Here is an 18588-nt window from a genome sequence, read left to right as displayed (position 1 = left end):
TGTCATGTTGGGATATATTAAGCAGTATATGAACAGTCAGTTTGCATAGTTGATGTGTTTGAAAGAAAAAAATGAGCAAGCATAATAATCCAACTCAAACAAATCAAACAAAGGCCAAATTGGTCTGGCTAAACAGCTTTGGAAATCCAAAACATTTCCAAAATTCCAAAATTCCTTATGCAGTGGTTAGTACCTACTAACTTGAAGGACAACTGAAAATCAGTGACAAACTCATGGCCTCATAAGGAACACTGAACCGTGTGAGGAGCAAAGGCTAGTCCATCTGTCCTGATACCGAACAAGAACTGAATGGCTAAGCAACATGGATGGCTGGGTGTGAGTCACTTATCTGGAGAAGAAATGGCACCAGGATGCAATAATGGAAGAAGGCAAACTGGCAGAGGTAGTGTGATGCTCTGGGCGATGAGCAAAGTTGGAAAAGGTTGGAGTCCCTCCATTCATGTGGATGTTACACTGACACGTACCACCTACCTAACATTGTTGCTGACCGAGTTACACCCCTTCATGGAGAAGGTGTTCCATGTTGACAGCTCTTTTAGCAGGATAATGTTCCTGAACTTACTACACAAATTGCTTAGAAACAGTTTGATGAACTTGACAAAGTGTTTAAGGTGTTAAGTGGGCCTCCAAATTCTCCTGACCTCAATCTGATGTTCTGGACAAACAAGTGTGATCCACAGAGGCTCCTAGTCACAACTTGTAGGACTTTAAGGGTCTGCTATTGAAAGCTTGGATACCACACATTTACATTTACATTTAGGCATTTGGCAGACGCTCTTTTCCAGAGCGACTTACAAAAAGTGCTTTAATGTTTACATAATTGGATACATACTTACACTGGGTTAACTAGGGTAATAACTAAGTGCCATTAGTCCAACACAACTAAGAAGAGTTTTTATTTTTTTTTGGGGGGGGGAGTTAGTCCAAGTACTGGAGAAACAGATGAGTCTTGAGTTGTCGTTTAAAGATAGTCAAAGTCTCTGATGTACGGACATCTAGAGGAAGTTCATTCCACCACCTAGGTGCCGGAACAAAAAAGAGCCTGGATGAATGCCGCCCTCGATCCCTGAGAGATGGTGGGATGAGGCGAGCAGTGCTGGAGGATCGGAGGGAACGTGGTGCAGTGCGTGGTGTAATTAGCGCAGAGAGGTAAGTGGGTGCTGGGCCATTTTTAGCTTTGTAGGCAAGCATCAGTGTTTTGAATTTGATGCGGGCAGCTACAGGAAGCCAGCGCAGGGAGCGGAGGAGTGGGGTGGTGTGGGAGAACTTGGGGAGGTTAAAAACAAGACGTGCTGCTGCGTTCTGGATCAGTTGCAGAGGACGAATCGTGGACAGAGGCAGGCCTGCCAGGAGTGAGTTGCAGTAGTCCAGTCTTGAAATAACAAGGGACTGAACAAGCACCTGAGTAGCCTGTGAAGAAAGAAATGGGCGAATTCTTCTGATATTGTAAAGAAGAAATCGACAAGAGCGAGTAAGGTTAGCGATGTGTGGGGAAAATGACAAATGATTGTCCACGGTTACCCCAAGATTGCGGGCGGTGGCTGAAGGAGTGATTTGGTTGTTGTCCATGGATATCACAAGGTCTTGACCTGGAGATGAGTCACAAGGGATAAACAACAGTTCGGTTTTACTGAGATTGAGCTTCAGTTGATAAGCAGCCATCCAAAATGAGATGTCTGCCAGACATGCTGAGATCCGGGTGGAAACCTGAGTGTCAGAGGGAGGAAAGGAGAGAACAAGTTGGGTGTTGTCTGCATAACAGTGGTATGAGAATCCATGCGATGATATGACCGTACCAAGAGACCGGGTATAGAGGGAGAACAGAAGAGGACCAAGTACTGAGCCCTGCGGGACACCAGTAGAGAGTCTACGTGGGGCAGATGTAGATCCCCTCCATGTTACCTCATATGACCTATCTTTTAGGTAAGAAGCAAACCGTTGCCACGCTTTTGCACAAATTCCAAGGCTTGTAAGAATAGATAATATAATCTTGTGGTTCACCGTGTCAAATGCAGCTGACAGGTCCAGGAGGATGAGGACAGATGACAGTTTAGCAGATCTAGCAGCATGGAGCTTCTCAGTGACTGACAGAAGGGCAGTCTCTGTGGAATGTGCCACTTTGAATCCAAATTGGTGTGGGTCATTAAGGTTGTTCTGTGAGAGATAAAGAGACATTTGATTATAAACGGCTCTTTCAAGTATTTTGGAAATAAAAGAGAGCAGTGATACCGGGCGATAGTTGTTAACTTCTGATGGGTCCAGGCAGGGTTTCTTGAGGATGGGAATAACCCTCGCCTTCTTAAAAGCGGCAGGAACATGACCAGATGATATGGATTGGTTGATGATGGCTGTGGTGAAGGGAAGGAGGTCCCGTGAGATGGCCTGGAGCATTGTGGAAGGGATTGGGTCTAATGAAAAGGTGGTGGGGTTAGATGACGAGATGATCTGTTGAATCTCATCAGACGACAGGTTGGAAAATTCTGCTAAAGGAGGTAGGGAAAGGTCCTGAGGTTCTGCCGTAGGAGCTTGGTTGAGAGCGAAGGACTGGCGGATTGCTGCAATCTTCCCATCGTAGAATGTGGCAAAATCGTCAGCAGTCAGAGAGGAAGGGCCAGGAGGAGTCGGTGGGTTGAGTAGTGAGGAGAAGATGTTGTGGAGTTTGCCAGGATCATGTGCAGAGGCTTCCAACTTTTGTCTGAAGAAGGTAGTTTTGGCAGAAGTCACATCACATGAGAATTTGGAAAGAAGAGTCTGGTAAGAGTGAAGGTTTTTGCGGGTAAAAGAGACATTTTGGTGGTTAGGTTTACATAGAATGGGAAGGGTTATGGTGAAGGATCAGGTAATGATCAGATTTATGAAGAGGAATAGTAGTGATATCTGTGACCTTTCAAAGATGGCGCCGGTGAGGTCGGCTGCCGTCACGACTGCTCCGACCACCTTTTCTTTGTTTTTGTTCTTTAAGTTAGTTTACAGCGTTTTAAAACCGGCAAAATTACCACCATGGGGTACATTAGTTATGATAGAGACACTCTTGTTTCTATTGGTATACAATGTACTCACAATTCGACGTTTTTAACTCCGGATCCGAGCTGGCCGAGTGAGATCCTGAGGGACAACAAAGGACGCGACGCGAAGCGGCGGCCCCGAGGGAAACGAGCCGGCGTCAGGAACAGGCTGAGAGCCCGTGCACACCGCACACCTCTGCCTAGCATCCTGCTCGCCAACGTCCAGTCACTGGAAAACAAGCTCGATGACCTCAGGGCCAGGATAAAGTTCCAGAGAGACATTCGGGACTGCAATCTCCTCTGCTTCACCGAGACATGGCTGAACCCAGCGGTGCCGGACCACGCCATCCAGCCGGCCGAGTTCTTCTCGGTTCACCGCATGGACAGGACGCGGGACTCGGGGAAGTCAAGGGGAGGCGGCGTGTGTTTAATGGTGAACAGCAGCTGGTGCAACAGCGCGAGCGTTGTTCCTCTCACACGCTCCTGCACACCCAACCTGGAACTACTGTCCATCATGTGTCGTCCTTTTTACCTTCCTCGGGAGTTCACATCGGTCATAATCAGCGCCGTTTATATTCCACCACAAGCGGACACGGACACTGCCTTATGCGAGCTGCATGAGGCACTCACACAGCAACAAACACAACACCGGGACGCTGCGCTTATTGTGGCGGGGGACTTTAATAGTGCCAACCTCAAACGCGCAGCGCCAAACTTTTATCAGCATATCACCTGCCCCACCAGGGGCGAAAGGACACTGGACCACTGCTATACAACGGTCAAGGACGGCTACAAGGCACAATCTTGTCCACCGTTTGGTAAATCCGACCACGCCGCCATCTTCCTCATGCCAAAATACAAACAAAGGCTGAAACAGGAAGTTCCGGTTCAGAGGGAGGTCGCGCGCTGGACGGACCAATCGGTGGCCGCGTTACAGGACGCACTCGATGACGCAGACTGGGACATGTTCAGAAACAGCTCCGATGGTGACGTCAGCGTGTTTACGGAAGCGGTTGTGGGATTCATCGGGAAACTAGCGGACGATACCGTAGAAAAAAAGACTATTAAAACGTTTCCCAACCAGAAGCCGTGGGTGGATAAAACCATCCGCGATGCTCTGAGATCTCGCACCGCTGCCTACAACACGGGACTCGCGTCGGGGGACATGGAACCGTACAAGGCTGCGTCATACAGCGTCCGGAAGGCGGTGAAAGAGGCGAAGCAGCGCTACGGGAGGAAACTAGAGTCACAACTCCAACAGAGTGACTCTAGGAGCCTGTGGCAGGGATTGAGAACAATAACGGATTATAAAGCACCAACATCCGGTATGATAAACGCAGACGTGTCTCTGGCAGATGAGCTGAACACTTTCTATGCTCGCTTCGAGGCTGCAGCTAAGGACGCTAGCGATGCTAATGCTAGCGGCGCTAACGGCTGCAGACAGGAAGTCACTGCCAGCACCGGAAGCGCGTTCATCATCACCGAGCACGACGTGAGGAGAGCCTTCAAGAGAGTGAACACCAGGAAAGCAGCAGGACCAGACGGCATCTCAGGCCGTCTCCTCAGAGCCTGCGCAGACCAGCTAGCACCTGTGTTCACTGAGATATTCAACATCTCTTTATCTCAGTCGGTGATCCCCACATGCTTCAAAGAGTCCATCATTGTTCCTGTCCCAAAGAAACCTCATCCTGCTTCACTCAATGACTATCGCCCTGTAGCCCTCACTTCAGTAGTGATGAAGTGCTTTGAACGCCTGGTCAGAGACTTCATCATCTCTTCACTACCAGACACACTCGACCCACTACAGTTCGCTTATCGTCCAAACCGTTCCACGGACGATGCAATCTCTCATCTCCTCCATACATCTCTCACTCACCTGGACACTCGGAGGGGGAATTATGTGAAAATGCTCTTCATCGACTACAGTTCTGCATTTAATACCATAATTCCCTCCACACTTACCACCAAGCTGGAGCACCTGGGACTCAGCTCATCTATGTGTCAGTGGATCTCCAACTTCCTAACTGGCAGACCACAGGCAGTAAGGATGGGCGGACATGTCTCAGCCCCTCTCACTCTCAGCACTGGAGCCCCCCAGGGTTGTGTTCTGAGCCCCCTGCTGTACTCTCTGTACACCCACGACTGCGTGGCCACTACCAGCTCCACCACCATCATCAAGTTCGCTGACGACACTGTTGTGGTGGGCCTGATCACGAACAATGATGAGACGGCCTACCTGGAGGAGGTTGGAAATCTGGAGAACTGGTGCCAGAGGAACAATCTCCTCCTGAACGTCAGTAAGACAAAGGAGCTGATAGTGGACTTTAGTACAAAGCAGGTGAGGAACTACCAGACCCCCGTCATCAACAGGAGCCCAGTGGAGAGAGTGGACAGCTTCAGATACCTCGGTGTTCACATCACGCAGGACCTGGCATGGTCCTGTCACATCAACACCGTGGTAAAAAAGGCCCGGCAGCGTCTCTACCACCTCAGACGCTTGAGAGACTTTAGACTGCCCTCCAAGGTGCTCAGGAATTTCTACTCCTGCACCATCGAGAGCATCCTGACGGGAAATATCACGACCTGGTTCGGGAACAGCACCATGCAGGACAGACGAGCTCTACAGAGGGTGGTGCGATCAGCTGAGCGCATCATCCGCATCGAGCTCCCTGACCTGCACTCGATCTACAACAAGCGGTGCTTGACCAAGGCCAGGAAGATCGTGAAGGACCTCAGCCACCCCAATAACGGACTGTTTACTCTGTTGCGGTCTGGGAAGCGATTCCGCTCCTTGAAGGCCAACACAGAGAGACTGAGGAGGAGCTTCTTCCCGCAGGCGATAAGGTCTCTCAACCACAACCACACCACTATGCAGAACTACACAATATTTTCATAATTGGTCAAATCCATCAATCTTCTTACATCCATGAACACTATGGACAATTACACGCTCACCTTCCTTCATATATACACTACATGTCGTACGTTACATCCTGGACCATTGCACAAAGTCACTTTAATAACTTTGCACACCTACCTTCACAACTACACTACATTTTACAGTTTTACGTTTACATCCTGGACCAGTGCACAAAGTCACTTTATTAACCTCTGCACTAAGACACTTTGTTCCATGCATATTTGCACACACCGTAAAGTATATTTCAATTTGCACAGTATATTTCTATTTTGTACATCCTATTTCTATTTTTATTTTTAGTTCTATTTTTTCATAGCACATTTCTATTTTTATTTTTAGTTCTATTTTTCCTAGTTTAATTTAATTTTGTAATTTAATTTCTATCGTATTTCTTTTATTCATATTTATTTCTTAATTGTAAAATTTAACTCTCTTTTAGGGTCAATGGCAGTCGTATAATACATTTCACTACATTTCGTACTGTGTATGTTTGTGTATGTGACAAATAAAATTTGAATTTGAATTTGGTGAAGGGCGGCAGAAAACAAGGTCGAGAGAATTTCCTGCCTTGTGTGTAGGAGGGCAGCTGTTTAGAGTTAAAGAAAACGAGTTAAGAAGAGGGAGAAGGAAAGAGGATTGGAGTTTATCAGATGGAAGGTTGAAATCTCCTAGAACAGTGAGAGGAGTGTTAGCAGAAGGAAAAAGACTAAGAAGTATGTCCATTTCATCTAGAAAGTTTCCTAGAGAGCCAGGAGGACGGTAAATAACTAAGATGTGGAGGTTAATTGGAGAGGTTATCTTAACTGCATGAAATTCAAATGATGAAAAACTGAGATGAGACAGGGTGATAGGCGAGAAGGACCATCTCTTGGACAACAGGAGACCCGTACCACCACCTCTGCCAGTTTCTCGTGGAGTGTGAGAGAATGCATAGGCAGAGGATAGGGCAGCCGGTGTAGCTGAGTTCTGAGGAGATATCCAGGTCTCAGTTAGTGCCAGAAAGTCAAAAGAGTAATGAGTAGCTAGGGCAGAGATAAAGTCTGCTTTCTTTACAGCAGATTGGCAGTTCCAGAGCCCACCTACCACCAGTGCAGGACAATGAGACAGTACTGGAGGGTAGATGAGGTTTCTGGGAGATCTGCCTCTGCTGTGTGAGTAAAAGCATCTTGGTCTGTGAGAACTGACAGAGATAGTTTCAGAGGTTTGATGAAGTGCTGTTTAGGTGGCACAAGGGGAATTTTATATTTAATATTAGGCGGATGGTTTTAATGTTATGGCTGACTGTTGTGTATGAATGCTAAAGTACAGGTCGTATAGGGATTATTTGCCTACATGTGACCAAATGTGCTTACATTGTTTATCCCCTTCCAATTAAATTTGAGATAATTTGCAAAATAAGCAAAACATACTTTTTGTGTATTAGCCCTAAACAAAATTATTTCTAATCAGACATGTGTGATTTTTTTTATATTTGTTAACAATATGACTGCAACAGGCTTATCACTTCTTGTGGGCTGGAGCTTAAGATAGTATTTTAGAATATTTTGGAATTGTGATTGTCCAAGACATAGTTTCAGAGAGTGTAGTCTTTTATAAACAATGAAGTTATTTTAAAATTCCATTATGTAATTGCTAATTTTCCTAATTAACAGCAAAACTCGGTTTCGGACTGGGAGACGTTATAACTTTTGAGCCAGAAATAAATTGTAAATGTGTATTGCAAGTCATGCTTTTTTTTCTAAGTTTTTTTTTAATTTATTTTAATTAACCTAACTGCTTTCAGTCTTTCAAAGTGTCTAAAATCACATAGTGGAAAGATACAGCCTCAGTAAACAGAATTAAAATGAGAGAAGCTATATAGATCACCTCTGAGAGTTAATATCACTTGCTGGATTAAATGCCTTCTCTAACCTGATTTATAGTCACGTCTGTAAGGCCGAGTCGGCTGCCAAGAACCGTTCATATTTCATGAATCAGCAAACAGTAGCTTAAAGACGACCACAACAATCCTGACTGAGCCAAAACGAACAAAAATTTCAATATAAAGCAGCTCAGGTTTACCGGAAGACAGTTTTTTGTTTGCATGATCCCAATTCATTTGATTATAATACAGAAAAAAATGTAAATACAGAACATTATTTAAAAAAAAAAAGATAGGTTTATATATATATATATATGTTTAGTCATGTATTTTTTAATTATGTGGAAAAAATAAGCACATTATTTTATACTTTTTTTGTAAATTCCCTATAAGATCTGTATTCTGAACTTTGGTTCGTTAAATATGTTGTCCTGCTTTTTCTTTATATAAATGTTTTGCCAGTGGAATACTGGCATGTGTACAAATGTTTGTGTTTCAGGTTCCCGAGGTTCTGTGTCCAGTCCCCATGGCTCCCCGACGTTAAGTGGCCAGCAGAGCAGTTCCAGCGAGGAGATCTGGGTCTTGAGGAAACCTTTAGCAGGTATGGAGCTGTTTGACTGGAGTGGAAGCGGTGGGATTTTTGACTAGTTTAGATGTTTTAAAAAGTAGAATTTAACCTAAACACAAAGAGCACCCTAGTTATTTGTTGGTTTGTTTTACAGTATGTACATTTGTTGTTCTTCACTTGTACACTAGGTGGTGGCAGCACAGGGAGTCTGACCAGCGGGCGCTCATCAGTCAGTGGTTCAGTGGACAACGCAAACGTTCATCTTGCAAGCTCGCCCGTGCCTGTCCCAACTACACCAACACATTCCCCAGGAATCAACACGCATGGAGTAAATGTGCCTGGGCTACATGCACAGGCAGAGGGAGTTAAGGTTCGACAAACACACTAACTCTAAATGCTAAATGCTTAAAAATATTGTTTCTCCCATTACAAGGTTGTTTTTGTGTGTGTTTGTTTGTAGTTGCTGGCCACCGTGTTGTCTCAGTCGGCCAAAGCGAAAGAACATCTTCTGGAGCAGGAACCTAGTGCAGGTATCCTCTGGTCAAGTCAAGTCAAGTCGGCTTTCGTTTTATTTACAGTATATATTTTCAAGATCCAAAAAGTGTGTATTTAGAAATAATGTAATTAGTGACATCTCAGAAACAGCCACAGATTCTTTTCAGAAGTTACATAAGCTTAACTTGAGCTTATTTTTCTTGCAAACAAACTATGCAATGTCATTTAAGACGAATAATAACCACTAAACATAATACACTGCCCAGTCAAAAAAAGAAAGTCACACACTGTAATATTTTTTTGGAGTGCCTTTTGCTTTGATTACTACCATGGCATTGTTTCGATAAGCTTACCTTCATTGCTCAGAATGGAAATTTATTTCCATTCAGAGTTGCATTAATTTCTCTCAAAGATTGCTGCTTACGTTTTTATAATAGCAATTTGCATATACTCCAGAATGTTATGAAGAGTGTTCAGATAAATTGCCTAGTCCTTCTTTGCCATGAAAATTAACTTAATCCCCCCAAAAAACCTTTCTACTGCATTTCATTGCTGTCATTAAAGGACCTGCTGAGATCATTTCAGTAATCATCTTGTTAACTCAGGTGAGAATGTTGACGAGCCCAAGGCTGGAGATCATTATTTCAGGCTGATTGGGTTAGAATGGCAGACTTGACATGTTAAAAGGAAAGTGATGCTTGAAATCGTTGTTGTCCCATTGTTAACCATGGTGATCTGCAAAGAAACGTGTGCAGCCATCATTGCATTGCATAAAAATGCCTTCACAGGCAAGGATATTGTGGCTACTAAGATTGCACCTAAATCAACAATTTATAGGATCATCAAGAACTTCAAGGAAAGAGGTTCAATTCTTGTTAAGAAGGCTTCTGGGCAGCAAAGAAGCCACTTCTCTCCAAAAAAAAAACATGAGGGACAGATTGATCTTCTGCAGAAAGTATGTTGAATGGACTGCTGAGGACTGGGGCAAAGTCATATTCTCAGATGAAGCCTCTTTCCGATTTTTTGGGGCATCTGGGAAAAGGCTTGTTCCGAGAAGAAACGCTACCATCAGTCCTGTGTCATGCCAACAGTAAAGCATCCTGAGACCATTTATGTGTGGGGTTGCTTCTCATCCAAGGGATTGGGCTCACTCACAATTTTGCCCCAAAACACAGCCATGAATAAAGAATGGTACCAAAACACCCTCCAACAGCAACTTCTTCCAACAATCCGACAATTCCAACAGTTTGGTAAAGAACAATGCATTTTCCAGCCCAATGGAGCACCGTGCCATAAGGCAAAAGTGATAACTAAGCGGCTCGGGGACCAAAATGTTGAAATTTTGGGTCCATGGCCTGGAAACTCCCCAGATCCTAATCCTATTGAGAACTTGTGGTCAATTCTTAAGAGGCGGGCTTAGACTATTAATTACAACTATTTATGCAGCAAAATATATATTTAAAATATGCTTCAAATAGATTATTTCCATTTCTTAAAATTGCCCTATTTGTATAACAGTGAAGGGGAAAAAAAACCACTATTTTTAAGTCCCTTGGTTGGATGCAGTGCCGGTCCCAAGCCCGGATAAAATGGGAGGGTTGCGTCAGAAAGGGCATCCGACGTAAAACCTGTGCCAAGTTGTAGTGCGGACTGGATATTCCGCTGTGGCGACCCCTTGCCGGGAGCAGCCGAAAGACCAACAACAAATTTTTTATATGCAACATTTGGTAAAAATTCCTTGGGTTGTTGTAATAACATTTTGTTGTGTGCCGAAGCTTCCTCGCAACTTACCCAGAGTGCAACTGGTGGCCCACGTCCAGAAAAGAAAAAAACATTTGTTGATCCTTTACTACAGAGAAAAGACAGTGTCGCAACAGAAAGCAAGGCAAGTGTCTGTGGGTTTATTTTCAAAGCGTTGGTTTATATGGAAACAATAAAAAGATATAATAATAAATGTGGTAAATACAAGTTGTGTATCAAGAACATCTAAATTGTTGATGTTGCAGAGTTCAGAGGCTGTAGCTGAATGGCTTAATAGCGCTCAGCTGCAGTTTTACACCACAAACTTCCTGACAGCAGGATATGACCTTCAGACCATCAGCAGAATGACATCAGAGGTACTTATACACACTTGCATGCTATATATCAGGGCTATACAATAGCAAGCACATAGAAGTATCCTAGCGCCTTTTTAGCATCTACCTAAGATTTCATAGCAACCACACAGCAACACTGTATCAACCATATGGAATATCGCAGAAAAAAACTATCAAGTTCCTGATACTCATCTGGTATACTATGGCAACAACCTAGAAAACACATGGGATATCATAGTAACTCTGCAGCAAACCATTAAAATATCACAAAATGAGGTACCTGACAATCCCAAGGCTACAGCTTAGCAACCCCATAACAAACACTTAGCAACAGCCTCCAGCCACCTAGCAGCAAATTAGCAACAACCTATTATTCTTATAGCAACCACCTACAGTAGTAACACCCCAGCAACCACCTGGAACATTATAACAACCACATAGGACGAGTTTAGGGATGACTTAGCAACAACCAAACAAGGACCTGAAATATCACATCAACAATCTAGCAATTACTACCCACACAAAATAGATGTCATGGTCATCTTGCAATTCATTAAGAATGAGATACCACCTTAGAAACAGCTGGAACATCAGAGCAAACAGCCTTTTGGCAACCACCGAGCAACATCAAAGCAACTGCCTAATGTAGCATTAACTGTTACAAATGTTTGCACTGTTAATCTTTAAATGTTTATCTGTATGTAACTATCTGTCGTATTGTACATCCACAATAAATAATGATGGGGGAAGCCATAGGACTACAACACAACAGTTAAATGGCAACACTATAACTGGATCTTGTCATTTTTGAACTCCAGGATCTCACAGCAATCGGGGTGACAAAACCTGGACACAGAAAAAAGATGTTGTCCGAGATTGCCAAGCTGAGCATTCCTGACTGGATACCTAAAGAGAAAACTGTAAGCCAATTCGCAAAATGTACTTGAATTTAATACATTGCATTTTTTCCTATCATTCGGGAGACAGGTAATCCTTATGGCCTTCTTGTTCTTCTGTTCCTGTAGACTAGCCTAGCTGAGTGGTTGTCCCTGATTGGACTTAGTCAGTACTATCAGACTTTGGTCCAAAATGGATATGACAACATGGACTTTGTCAGTGACATTACCTTGGAGGACTTGCAGGAGATCGGCATCACCAAGCTGGGTACTCAAGAGTCAAGTTCTAAAATAATTTTAGCTTAAAGTTGTTCCTTTTTGTTTTTTTAATTAAACCTCTACCTGTAGTAAACTGTCAATCACTGTGTTAACTGTCTATATGGTAAAAAAAAAAAAAAAAATTTGTGATAAGACATTTATTTCTGGAAGGAGTCTCCTGTGCTCAGTGCCTTTCTGAATCAGGAAGTTCAGCCTAGTGAGTTTGACAGGGGAAACTTTTAGTTTCTTGGTAACATAACTTCAAGAAAGAGTGTTTTCTGCACCATAGTTAAGAGTGTAACTTTATCAACAAAGTATTTTCCATTCATCTCTTTGCATTGCAGGGCATCAGAAGAAGTTAATGTTAGCTGTTAACCGCCTGGGAGAACCTCCAAAAGAAGAAACATTCAGTAAGGAAAGGCAGACAGAAGAAAGCACAACCGTGAAAGACCAAGCCGTTCCAGAATCCACCCCTGCTCCAAGGATGCGCAAAGGAACAGAAGGACGTAGCTCTCCACGGCATACCACCCAGGGACGGGGAATACAGAGAGCAAATGCTCCACCTCCCCTAAAAAAGCTTGTGTCATCCAGCAGTCCATCCCACACACCACCACATACACCCACAAAAGTCAAAAGCTCCTCGTCTTGCTCGAATTCTCAAGTTCACCAAGTCCCATTGCTTTGTCTTCCCCAAGAAAACGCAGCTGATGAAGATGAAGATGGCACACCTCCTTTACCCAGACGGAAAGACCCGCCCTTCCCTGACATATCAATGAAGTACGCCACAGTGGGTGGATCCAACCGTACTACGTCATCCTTGGATGTTGGAGGAGTAAACCGTAGCCAGTCTTTTGCCACGACACGACCTCGAAGGAAGACACGACCCCCAACTCCGCCAAAGCGCTCTTGCTCCTCCATCTCCACAGGGAATTTGCAAAATGAGGGCGAGGTTAACCAAGGCGAACCTTGCGATTCGTTTCTAAGTGTTACATATAGAGAACGACGCCGAAGTGACTGTGGCCCTGCGTCCGAATCAGGGGTTTTAGGAGGAAGTGTTCGAGACATTGCTGCCATGTTAGAAATGTCCACTTTAGGAGGCAGAGCCAAAGATGCTAGCCGAAATTACTTGCAGGTAAGATTATCATTATAAAATTAACAACAACATATACATTAGATGTAACTGAATACAAATATATTGTTTAGAATTAACAGATAAACAGCTAAGAACAAGATGCAGTTTTTATCTATACTGGTACATTCTCGTGTTTTTGTTAACATATGGTTTATATTGATAATAAGAACATGGTAAAGTTAATAAAATGAATTGAAATTAGTATAATAATTTACTGGCAGCACGGTGGCTTAGTGTTTAGCACTTTGACATTGCTTTTCAGGGTCCAGGTTCAAATCCTGCCTTTGAATGTGTGCCTTTGAAGGGTGTGTGTGCAGGTTCTCCCCTTGCTTGGTGCTTGCTTTCCTCCGGGTACTAAGGTTTCCTTCCGCAGTCCAAAGACATGCAGATTAGGCTAATTGCCATTTAGTTAGCATAGTTTGTGAATTTGCGTGTAAATGTTGATTTATGGTCTAACCACTTATTAATGGGAATTATAATAAAATAGTCACCATTAGCCTCCTTGGTCCCTTATTGAACTACAGAGATTCCTTGATGGATGGGTCAATATCAATTCATTGTTGTACAAGGTGACACAGAATAACGGGAATTTTTTAAATGCGTATTGGTAGCCATTAGCAGGTGGTAGTGACATTTATCAAGTAAACACTCCGCCATTTTAGTAATCATGGATCAGTGAAATGGGCAATAAAATTTATTTCTTTTATCACTTCTAGTTTTATTGGATTGTAAAAAAGTTCCAGTTTTTTTGTGTCACCCTGTATTTCCATACTCAAGATTCTAAAATGCATATTTTGCATATTTGCCCCGTCCACCAGGCAAGCCCGGACATCCTCAGACGAAACCGGGATGCCCTGAGTTTAGATGATGAGATCCAGAGCCGCCGTCGCACCATCAGTGGCCCCATAGCTGACCACGAGAATTCCACTGACCAGCAAGAAAGCACACAACATGGTGAAATTAACAAATCTTCACAAATTCCTCATGAACCAGTAGAAAGACCCCCTGTGAGGCGAACTCCAGAGCCCCGCCCCCGCTCCATGCTCACTCAAGAAGAGTGGTCACGTGTTGATGCCACAGCGACCTTGAGGAGGTCCCGTACACCTAACAATTCAGGTGGTGAGAGGTTTCAGCTCACCGAGACCAGCACTGTGAGACGACGGCCAAAAGTAACAGCACCCACTCATAGGGATGATGGAGCTGGACCAGATCCTGTTATTCGTGTAAGACCTGTTTCAGAGGTAGAAAGTTTATATAGGGAAAGCGATATGAGTGATGATTTCAGACGAGCTCTAAAGCCTCCAGTTTCCCCCAAACCAGCTCTAGGGCTCAGGAAGGCTGAGCCCCCCACTCCAACCAGGAGAGTCCCACTTCCAGGACCAGAGAACACACACAGCACAGGTATTGCTAAATTCACATTGAAAAACAAACAAACAAACAAAAAAAAACCCTAAAACAGATACCCAGTTTGTTTATTTTTAGATTTTTAACATAATTTTCTCTATTTTTTTAGTGGATGGTAAAAAAGTTCCTCCACCTGTGTCTTCAAAGCCAAGCCCACCTCCTACACTTCCTAAACCAATCAAAATGAAGACCCTACCAGCTCACACACTTAGCCCACCCAGTGACCTAAACACACACCCACACTCTCCTACTGTTCTCACAGAGCAAGTTGAGCACCCTGTACTTAGTCCATCTACCCTGATTCCAAAACTAGCAGAATCTCAAACTTTGTCTCCACGACCTTTGACGTCTCCTGTTCAGAGCCCCCAAACGCCACAAACTCCTTCTACCCCCGGGTGCGGATCTGCCCCAGTCAAGCCCCCAAGATCTTTCATGGCAGGGTTGTCAGTGGACATTCCTAGTCCTTTTGAGGTAGAGCCACGAGAGGTGGAAAAACATGAGGCTGGTGAGCAGAAGAGACAGAGAAGGGAGTTAGCAGTCATCAGTGGGAAAGAGATGGGGACATCCAATGAAGTCACAAGGGTCACTGAGGAGTCAGGGCAGGTGCTGATGAGGCACAAGAAGGTGGGTGTGGCCAGACAGATGCCGATTGAGGGAGAGATCGAAGGCGTAACACAAGATGCTGGTGTAATTGGAGAAGAAATTCAAAAGGGGGCGCCAAATGCCAGCGGATCGGATGAAGTCAGAATTCATGGAGAAGAAATTAACCAGCTAAGGCTGGATGAGACCAGCGCCTCCTTAGCTGCAGCACTGGAGTTTGTAGAGGAAAGGATCATGACTAAAGACAAGTACTTTTTGTTCTTCATTAAATATTACAATTAATACATATAAGAATCTTGTTAAACTCAGAACTCTTACATTCTTGTTTTTCTCTTTTGTCTTTCAGTTCTGCGATTGAAAATAAAAGCACAGTGAACATTCTTGATGACATTGGAAGCATGTTTGATGACCTTGCTGACCAGTTGGATGCCATGCTGGATTAAAAACAAATAAGCACAAAAAAAATAGACATAAAAGCACAGCAGATTGTTCATGTGACGACAGATCTGTTTAAAGCCATGCTTTAATAATCACAGGAATTTAAGGGGGAATTATGCTAAACAATATGATTAAAACATTTACTGATGTTATGAAGAATAAAAGTTATGAAGCTTTTAGGTGGCAGAGATCCAGGGTTTAAACTATTAAATCCAGAAACAGTTACGTTTGGTGAAGCCTTTGGAGCCAGGAGGTATGGACTACTCTTATGCTGCTTCCAGAGATTAAGCACAATGAAATGCTTTTAAATGCTACTTAAACCTTGTTAAGGTCATGAAATGCTAGCAATGTATCAGAGTGTATGTGCGTGTATGTTTTATGTGTGTACTAAGTTTGGGCTTCCTTCACTTGCGATCAACATTTGCATATTATTTTTTTTTAAATAATAATAATTGGAATCACCTTTTTGTGCTTTACTGTGAAGCTGGCTACAAGGTGTGTCTCTAACACATATTTCAAAGGGGAACGCAAGATACATTTTAAAAAGTATGGTACATTAAAAGTTGACGAATATTGCTAGGTAAAAAGGTAGGAGAAGCCATTTAATGGGTTCCCCTTTGAATCCATATTCTAAAGCAAAAAAAAAAAAAAAAAAAAAAAGATGTTGTGATCCTTATGTTGTCACTGTAGTTGTTTGTGTGTGTGAATGTGTATAACTGTGAACTCTTTGCATCGACAAATCCAAGTTTTCAGCAGATAGGACAGTGTCATTTATAAATTATCATTTATAGATGCAGCGTGATGTAGTGTAAATGTGACATATAGATTACAGAGTAGGATTTGGAATGCACCAAGCTCCCCTACTGTCCCAATTAATGTGAACAAGCATTATGGGTCGTACTCAGAGTCCACAGTTAGAGGTTTAGAGAAAAACCTTTGTTTTAGGCAAACTGTGCATAACTCTCCAGTAACTTCTGAGTAGCACGTGATTCTGCAGTCTGAATGAACAGTTTCAATATTAAACCTGCATTGAACTCTGAATACAGCCCTCTCTTACTCTTTGTGTGTGTGTGTGTGTGCGTGCACACGGGTGGGTGTGTGGGTGTAAATGTATGTGTTTAAGATGCAAAATGAGATAAGTTTTTATGTCTTGCATATGCACTGGTTCAGAGAGCTTGCAGTCAAGGCAATAGCGGCCAAAAAACACAATTTAGTGTATGTTATATAATTACAGAGCAATATTTCTATCAACTCCATAATTTTAGTTTTTTGACAATCTGTTATCATGTTTTATTAATTCTTCTAAAGGTGGATGTTAGAGAGTTAAAACATATACACTGTAAAAACTAATTATATATCTATGTAATATCCGAGTTATTTTGTGTAAATGCTCAACTGGCTCATGTGTGTGACCCTGGTGAAATGATCTTTGGAGACCTCTTCCCTGTAAAGCATATTGAGAGTATGTTGAAGTATGATAAATAAACTTTATGAATTATGGACATAAAGCACATTTATTCATTTATTTATCCATATGGGCCCACGCTGAACCTGAAGCCTGTTTTAGGAATGCCTGATCTGACAGCAGCATGCACCCAGATTTGTTTCCTATTCCACTCATGAGCACAACTCATTTATACCTAGTGGCAAGTTAACTCAGCCAATCCTGAGAAATCATAGGAGAAAAAACTGGACAAACTCTACGCAGAAGTGTGGAGCTGGAGCTGTGGAAATATATACCCTAACTTACTCGGTACTCGTAAACCAAAACATGCTCGTTTTTCAAGCCAAGATTTATTAAAAATCATGTTACTCGCAATCCGAGGTTCCACTGTACAAAGTTCCTACATCTACCAGACTCAAAAGTAATTGGACAATTGGCTGTGAAGAAGTTAGTTTTTGAAAAAGTTGATAGAGTTGATCAAAGTGCTGAAATAGCTGTTTATAAGAACCTTAATATGCAGTCTAAAGAGGAGTCAATGCAAGTAAAGGAGACCAGAGTCCTCAGTAGAACCAGAAGACATAAGCCCATCACTGCTATTTTATGTACTGTATACTGCACTGGCTCCTATAGTTAAATAGATTTTTAAAAAACTACTATATAGCTATATATAGGACTATAAAGCACTAAATGGTCTTGCGCCACAGTACCTGAGTGATCTGCTAGTGTCTTAGAAATCACCATGCCTACTTTAAACAAAGGATGCAAGCTGCTTGTTAGTACCTTGTATTATAAAAAACTCCTGAAGGGGGAAAAGCTTTTTTTTGGAAGTCAGACACAGTCTCAGACAGCATCACACAAATGCTGCAGATTTGTCAGCAGCACGTCCATAATGTGAATCCCCCATTCAACCACATCCCAAACGTAATCTATTGGACTAAGATCTGGTGACTGTAGAAGCCATTTGAATACAGTGAACTCTGTCATGTTCAAGAAACCAGTATGAGATGATTTTAGCTTTGTGAGGTGGTGTGTTATCCTGCTGGAAGTGGTCATCAGAAGTCACTACAATGTGGTCATAAAAGTATGGAAATGGTCAGCAACCGAGGTACTAAGGGGCCCAAACTGTGCCAAGAAATTCTTCCCTAAAAAGTTCCACCACTAGCAGCATCCTGAAATGTTGACTGAACAAGAGGCAGGATGGATCCATGCTTTTGATACGGTATCCCATTCAGTCCTTTTAGAATACCTTTCTGCCATTGGTGTACAAGGAACAGTCTAGCAATGGCTCACATTTATCTTAATAGCAGGACTCAGGCTGTTCAGATATGTGGTAATTGGAATAAGACTTCAGCTACTACTTGGGGAGTGTCTCAGTGTTTTGTACTGGGACCACTCCTGTTTATTACTCATATTTAAAAAAAAAAAATGTTTTTTATTTTTATTTTTGTGA

General features: G+C 42.9%; 1 protein-coding gene across 1 annotated transcript in view; it reads left to right on the top strand.

Moving 5' to 3' along the window:
- The window catches only part of si:dkeyp-9d4.3 (caskin-1), a 47608-nt gene extending 30423 nt beyond the window's left edge, over positions 1 to 17185 (top strand). Inside the window, exons 11-21 of the mRNA XM_053477130.1 lie at positions 8307 to 8408; positions 8564 to 8745; positions 8836 to 8905; positions 10646 to 10755; positions 10877 to 10987; positions 11785 to 11886; positions 11992 to 12130; positions 12465 to 13252; positions 14071 to 14653; positions 14766 to 15504; positions 15603 to 17185. Coding sequence (XP_053333105.1) covers positions 8307 to 8408; positions 8564 to 8745; positions 8836 to 8905; positions 10646 to 10755; positions 10877 to 10987; positions 11785 to 11886; positions 11992 to 12130; positions 12465 to 13252; positions 14071 to 14653; positions 14766 to 15504; positions 15603 to 15699 — 3023 coding nt within the window. The 3' untranslated portion in view covers positions 15700 to 17185. The remainder of the gene's footprint in view (positions 1 to 8306; positions 8409 to 8563; positions 8746 to 8835; positions 8906 to 10645; positions 10756 to 10876; positions 10988 to 11784; positions 11887 to 11991; positions 12131 to 12464; positions 13253 to 14070; positions 14654 to 14765; positions 15505 to 15602) is intronic.
- The last annotated feature ends 1403 nt before the right edge of the window (positions 17186 to 18588 follow it).

This window comes from Clarias gariepinus, chromosome 18 (genome assembly GCF_024256425.1).
Source record: "Clarias gariepinus isolate MV-2021 ecotype Netherlands chromosome 18, CGAR_prim_01v2, whole genome shotgun sequence".
Lineage (NCBI taxonomy): Eukaryota > Metazoa > Chordata > Actinopteri > Siluriformes > Clariidae > Clarias > Clarias gariepinus.
The sequence above is the reverse complement of the archived record's forward strand: the minus strand, read 5'-3'. Positions and strand labels throughout refer to the sequence as shown.